This window comes from Chiroxiphia lanceolata, chromosome 1, assembly GCF_009829145.1.
Source record: "Chiroxiphia lanceolata isolate bChiLan1 chromosome 1, bChiLan1.pri, whole genome shotgun sequence".
Lineage (NCBI taxonomy): Eukaryota > Metazoa > Chordata > Aves > Passeriformes > Pipridae > Chiroxiphia > Chiroxiphia lanceolata.
Genome location: NC_045637.1, coordinates 117870331 through 117876330, shown reverse-complemented (window position 1 = coordinate 117876330; position 6000 = coordinate 117870331). Strand labels below are relative to the sequence as shown.

General features: G+C 36.5%; 1 protein-coding gene across 3 annotated transcripts in view; it reads right to left on the bottom strand.

Moving 5' to 3' along the window:
* Positions 1-2349: 2349 nt before the first annotated feature.
* The window catches only part of ZNF385D (zinc finger protein 385D), a 411627-nt gene continuing 407976 nt past the window's right edge, over positions 2350-6000 (bottom strand). For all 3 annotated transcript variants that reach the window (XM_032691549.1, XM_032691566.1, XM_032691559.1), the window contains one exon: positions 2350-5646. In XM_032691549.1, the coding sequence (XP_032547440.1) occupies positions 5413-5646 (234 nt within the window). In that variant the 3' untranslated portion in view covers positions 2350-5412. The remainder of the gene's footprint in view (positions 5647-6000) is intronic.

Sequence of the window (6000 nt, the reverse complement as noted above, 5' to 3'; positions counted from 1 at the left end):
GAAGACCATTGCTACAATGTCACTGTGGTATCTAAGCTGAAGAAAATCTTTTAGGTTTTTTCTCATCAAATTATTTTTAAAGTTAAGATCTTATGACCTTCAAGGTCCCTACTATTTTATCCAGGAACTCTTCAGTGTCCCAGCTTGTTAGTGCCTCACAAATTCCATGTAAGAACACTGCACAAGGAAAAAGGATCAAATAAGTCCACCTGATTTTTTGCATTGACCCTTTTGTTTCTTCTTATTTCACCACCCAAGCATTGTCTCGGCATGAAGCTGATCACAGGAACTAGGCAGCCACTAATTATGTTTCAAGTTTAGCCAAATTTCTCTATCAAAGTATCAATATTAAATCAGAGTTGAATGACACCTAATTGCAGTACACAGCGTGACTGCAAAAGGCCTCGGCCACTCAGAGCAAAAAATTACCTCTACCGAAGTCAAAGATTTTTGCAGCTGCTTTCAGGAGTCCCAGGGTTAAGAACATTATGGTTTTCACAGTATTCTTTATTTCAGCCTGGAGCACAGACTCTGTCAGCTGCTGACATTTCAGATCAGGCTATGTAATAACCATCCTCGAGATAGTTACATTTACTCCTAAATGGTCCTGAATTTTAATAAACCTGTAGGAGTGAGAGGGCATAAAGCTCTTGTCCTTGGCTAAACCTTTAACTGCGTGTCTGAGATTTCAGCTAGTTTAAGATAATATTACTATTTCTTTTAGTCACATATTGAATTTCAGCTCAGAATTTTCTGTATGATTGATTGGCACTGAAGGAATGGCACTTACAGATAAACAGCGAGTGTGATGTCAAAAAAAAATGTAATATTTTATAGCATAGGCTCACATTTTCATGTGTATCTTGATAAACAGAAACCCCTCTGTTATTTTCTTGGGAGATTTAGGTGCTTAGATTCCTGAAGCCTAAACTGTACTGAAGTAAATTAAAGACGAAAATTCAGACACCTGTTAATAAAAAAAAACAGATTACTTATTGTTGTGGGTTAATCCTGAAACCAGGACACTTACAAAGTTGTTTAGGTTTCCAATTTCACATGTTCTCAAAAAGATTTGAGCAACCAAACAATTTGGGTATTGGTGCTTCATATTTAGCCATAAGAATATTGTAATTGTGAAGAAATATTTTCAGGTCTTGTTCTTCAGTGTCAGTCTTACATTCCTAAAATCACGTTTATTTTTGAAAAAAAAAAAAGATATCAAATTCCCCGGGATGCTTTGAAGAGACTCTAAAAACTATGTGTTTACTTGTAGTAGAAAACAGAAACAGAACATGACTTCAGTTCAGGGAACATTGGGCCAATACTCTACTGTATTTTTGGGGATTAGAACAGAAATGACTAAAGGAAGGTCCATTCAGTTATGGTATTCCTGATAAAAATGAAAGATAAAGAATGTGAGACATTAAATTTACCAACAGCATCCTTGCATTGATTCAGCATCTAAAAAGTCTTTCCATCCTTTAAAATACAGAGCCAATTGTAATATTTCAGTACTAAAATGACAGATGTAATTCTTCTAATTATATTAACTTTATTTAGCTATTCTTTTTTTAATAATTTTATATAATTTATTCTAAAATAAAGATGTATACTTTTCAAATACAATATTCCTTGACATGGCCAGTTCATTATTTTTTCATTTTAGATCATCATATTTATACCATTTGCTTACTGTCCTCTCACATCAGCTTTTACAGCAGCTTTCAAGAAGGTAACTAATTTCATGGTTCAGAGCAATAATGATCCTTTAGAACAGAAGTTTGAAGCCAGAGATAGTTGGAAAAATTCAGATAGCATAAAAATATAAATATATATATATATATCCCTCCCACAAAAATACCATCTCTTTGGATCAGAACAGAATAGTCATTCTTTAACACTTTGAATAGAATTTAAGAAAACATCCCTGAACCTGTTTGTTTTTCTGAGTTCATACCCAGGCATTTCCCCGCAGGCTGATTTCAAACTGTAATTCCAGTGAGTGACTGTGTCTTTGATGAAATGATCTGTTTCCTTGTTCTTTAGGCTTCCTCTTAGCCCTGGAGTGTTACTGTAATATGAAATATGATGACTTTTTTTGTTCTTTTATAATGCTCTCCATATTGGATGTATTGACAAGTAGGTGTAAAATGTCTTCTGTTTGCTACCTCCACTGTCATCTGCTGTGGACATACCCTTGACCAGAAGCTCTCCTTGCCCCATCAGATTGCTGTGCCGGTATTTTCCTTGACAGATATATTTAATAAAACTGTTGTGCTGATGTCTGGGGACATTGGATTGTTACTGACCAAGACGGGGGTGGAACAGCAAGGCATAGAAAATCCACTATACATTCTAACATTTAGGCTTTATCCTTTATTAGGTAGTGAGTAAGAGACATAAAAAGAATTGAGTTTGTTTACAGCTGAAATTTAAAAGAGATTTGTGTGAACAAAAACTTGTTCCATAGAGCACTGTGACAAAAGAGGTCCAAGAATACTGAAGGTGTCATTGCAAATTAGCTGATGTAAGTAGCTGGAATGACACTCTTTTATCTCTAGCAAAATTTGTATTAACTCTGCCCCTAGTACTGTGCCTCCATACATGCCACAGGCCACATTTTGGCAAGGATCAGCCTGTTGATTTTGATGGCATCACAACAATATCGCAGAATGTACAGCAGCTGTCCATGCACCAGAAGGCTATGCATAGAAGAGCCTACAGGATATCTGTAGATCTCCTGTTTTCCCATCTGCATGCTTCCTCATGGAGAAAAGATAGCCTGACCAGATCTTCTCCTTTCCCAAAATATGAGTCCTCCTCTGCTCCTTTAGCAAGCTCTTACTTACACAGGATCTTACAAAAGTCTCTGGAGATAAATGGTGGTTCATGGAGCGGACTTTGAAAACTGGTTCCCTATTCAAGGAGGAATCTGAACACAGCTGGCATTGGCACTACAGCTTCTGCAAAAAGATGGAAGTTTGAAAGCAGGCTTAAAAGACCTAGTCCCAGATTTTGCAAAATGGAGTCCAACCTTAATATATTATGTACCCAAATAAAATGAAACATTTTTTAAATTGAGTGCTAGGAGCAGGTCTAGAAGGCTGGCTTATTTACTGTGTCTTTACTGGGAGCTGTAGAGTAGAGAGCCCTTTTAAATGTCAGCCCCTAGTTTTTTAGATGTCTAAACTTGGCTTCAGGAACTTACTCATACTGTTGTTTTGGAAGTTGGGCCAAAGCAATCCAGCTGGTAATCAGCCCTGAAAACACCATCACATCTTTTTCATGGCTACATAGTTGTGAATTAAATATAAACAAAAGCCCATTTCATTTCAAGGCACAAACGTTTGCAAACAAACTGGATGAAATACAAATACATAATATAGAACTCATTTTAATACTTCTAGATAAATAAATGCATCTCTTTGGAATTCTTTGGACACAGACATCCATGGAACCTCTTCTTTCTCTCTCTTTATATATTTTTTTATAAAATCTAAATGTGGAGAGGTTTAAAAAATGGCAAATACGAATGTATATGGAAGGCTCACTGATGAACTGCAAGTCAAAAGTGCTGTATATTCCCATCCTCTATACTCCCACCTGTCCATATTAACCACAGGCAGCATTATACAGCAACCACACGGTCAATATTTTGCATTACTGCCTTTTAATAAAGTCTTTCGAATAATTTCCACATTTAAACTTAAATTATGTTTTTAAATTTTATTCTGCCTAAATGTATGGTAGGCATTTGACTTAGCTACACATCAGAGTGGTCGCACGTGACTCAGCAGCACACTCCATAATATTAATAGATACTTTTCAGCTCCCTATGGGAAAAAGCAGGCAGCAAGAATCAGAATCAAGAAGTCTATTTTTTTCTCTGCTGTTTGTTACTTACCACTTAATGACCCACATGTGAAACTCAATGGTTATATAATTATTTTATATAGTAGATTTTCTGTTTATAAGTTATTTTTCTTACTCTAACATATATACAATATATCTATATATACCCCTGATAAATCTTACTTTAAAGGGACACAGTCAACCCCTTTAAGCCTCACAGTAAATATATAAGGCTTTAAGCTGTCCATACATAACGGTCAGCTACAGAATTCAAGGGTCCCTTCAGATCCTAAAGGTTGCATTTGTTCCAAACCCATGATGTGCAGTTATCTCGTAATATGTATCTCGTGTGTCACTGTTTACATTTTATAGGTATATTAAACATTTTATATCACATCAGTAGGAAATAATACAAGAGAATAAATCTGTTTCTAAGACTAAGCCTATTGCAAAAAATATTACCTGTATCTACAGACACTCCCACTGGTGTGATATAAAAAGAATATGTGCCATTCTCGTGATGAAATTCTGGCTACATTGCAGTCAGAAAGAACTTTATACCGACTTAAACGAGGCCAGAGTTTCTCTCCTGTTTTTCATTAGTTAGTTATGACTATGCGTAACCCATTTGTGTCTTCCCTCTGCTCAACACTGAAGTGTCAGGCCTGTTTCATGACAAGAGTGTATTTTTTGCTGTCCACCGGCATGTCTTAAACATTGATCTATTCTGTATGTATTACACTTTTTGAATAAACACACACTGTACACGTATGTTCTCAGTTAAATAAATGTTCGATCCATTCTGTGTACAGTATCCTAATTATTTTCCCCCCACTAGATCTTCTTTATCACTTTCTTTTACCTAACCTAGATTATCTTCTTGCCCATTCTGCTACAGGCAAGGAAAACAATTTTTGCTCACCAGGAACAGCTCCACATCATTGTCATCGTTTTTGACTACTTACCAAAGCGACATAATTTGCTCATTTTATCTTTTGCAACTCAGTTAGAAACCTAGTGGCATAGATAGAGACACAATACTACTGTTTTACAAGACGTCTATTGTATCTACTGTTGTTCAGATAAATACCCAGTACCTGCTGACTTGGCAGGAGGATTGGTAAGGGTACTACTATTCACAGTGTTTCTTTTTTTTCCTTCTTCTTTAATCTACAGAATAAAGTATTTTATATACATTGGAACCAGTTAATGCCCTTTAGACAAATTTGTAAGTTGCTTCATAAAGCAGGAAAGACATTGCAGGGAAATATGTGGCAAAATGCACAGTCAAAAGGCTTTATAAGTTTTATATGTCACTACAAGTCAATGCTGGAGATCAGTTCTAAAACAATCAATGCTCAAGAGGAATGTTCTCATCTGGAGAAAATACTGCCCATTCCCCCTTTCAGAATTTGTTCAGTTCTCTATCAAAAGTTCTGGCTCTTCATATATACTTTAAACTATAAATAAACACTGCATAGTTCAATGTTCTTGATTTTCATTTTTTTGTTTGTTTTGTTTTGAAAAATTATTGCAGTACAATTATTTCCTGTTTGGAGTTCAGTAAGGAGCAAACAGCACAGGAGTATGGGTGGTCCGTATAGGCCCAGGAGCTGGTCGTAGGAGCGCTGGAGGAAGTGCTGAAGTCTGGAAAAGGGTGGCTGCTGGGGCTGTGCGAAGACTGAAGGGGGAATTCACAGCCACAGCAGCAGCTGCTGCTGCAGCTGCTAGCGGATTTGGTAAGATTCGTGGAGCCATCGGCTTTGAAGGTTCCTTTGAAAATACTAATTTTACCTGTGGGGAAGAGAGAAAACAAACAAACGGAGAGACATAATTTGTTCATATTTGCTACACGACAGGGAGGTTGACTTAAGATTACACATGCAAAATCAAGCAAGAGAGGCCTTGTGGTGGCTACTGACTCTATGAGCTGCAGGCGTGTGACAAGAGATACAATCTCTTGCCCACTGGACAAGGATTTGATTGAGGACAAAGAGTTTTAGCATTCACTCTTTATCACTGACACTTATAATCTAATATTAGATTAGAAATCAAGGCAAATCTAAAAAGGGGCTGGGCAATCTGCACCAAAGTAAAGCTGCATGTACTCGGCAAGAATTAAATAAGGAAGAATTAGATATAAATTAA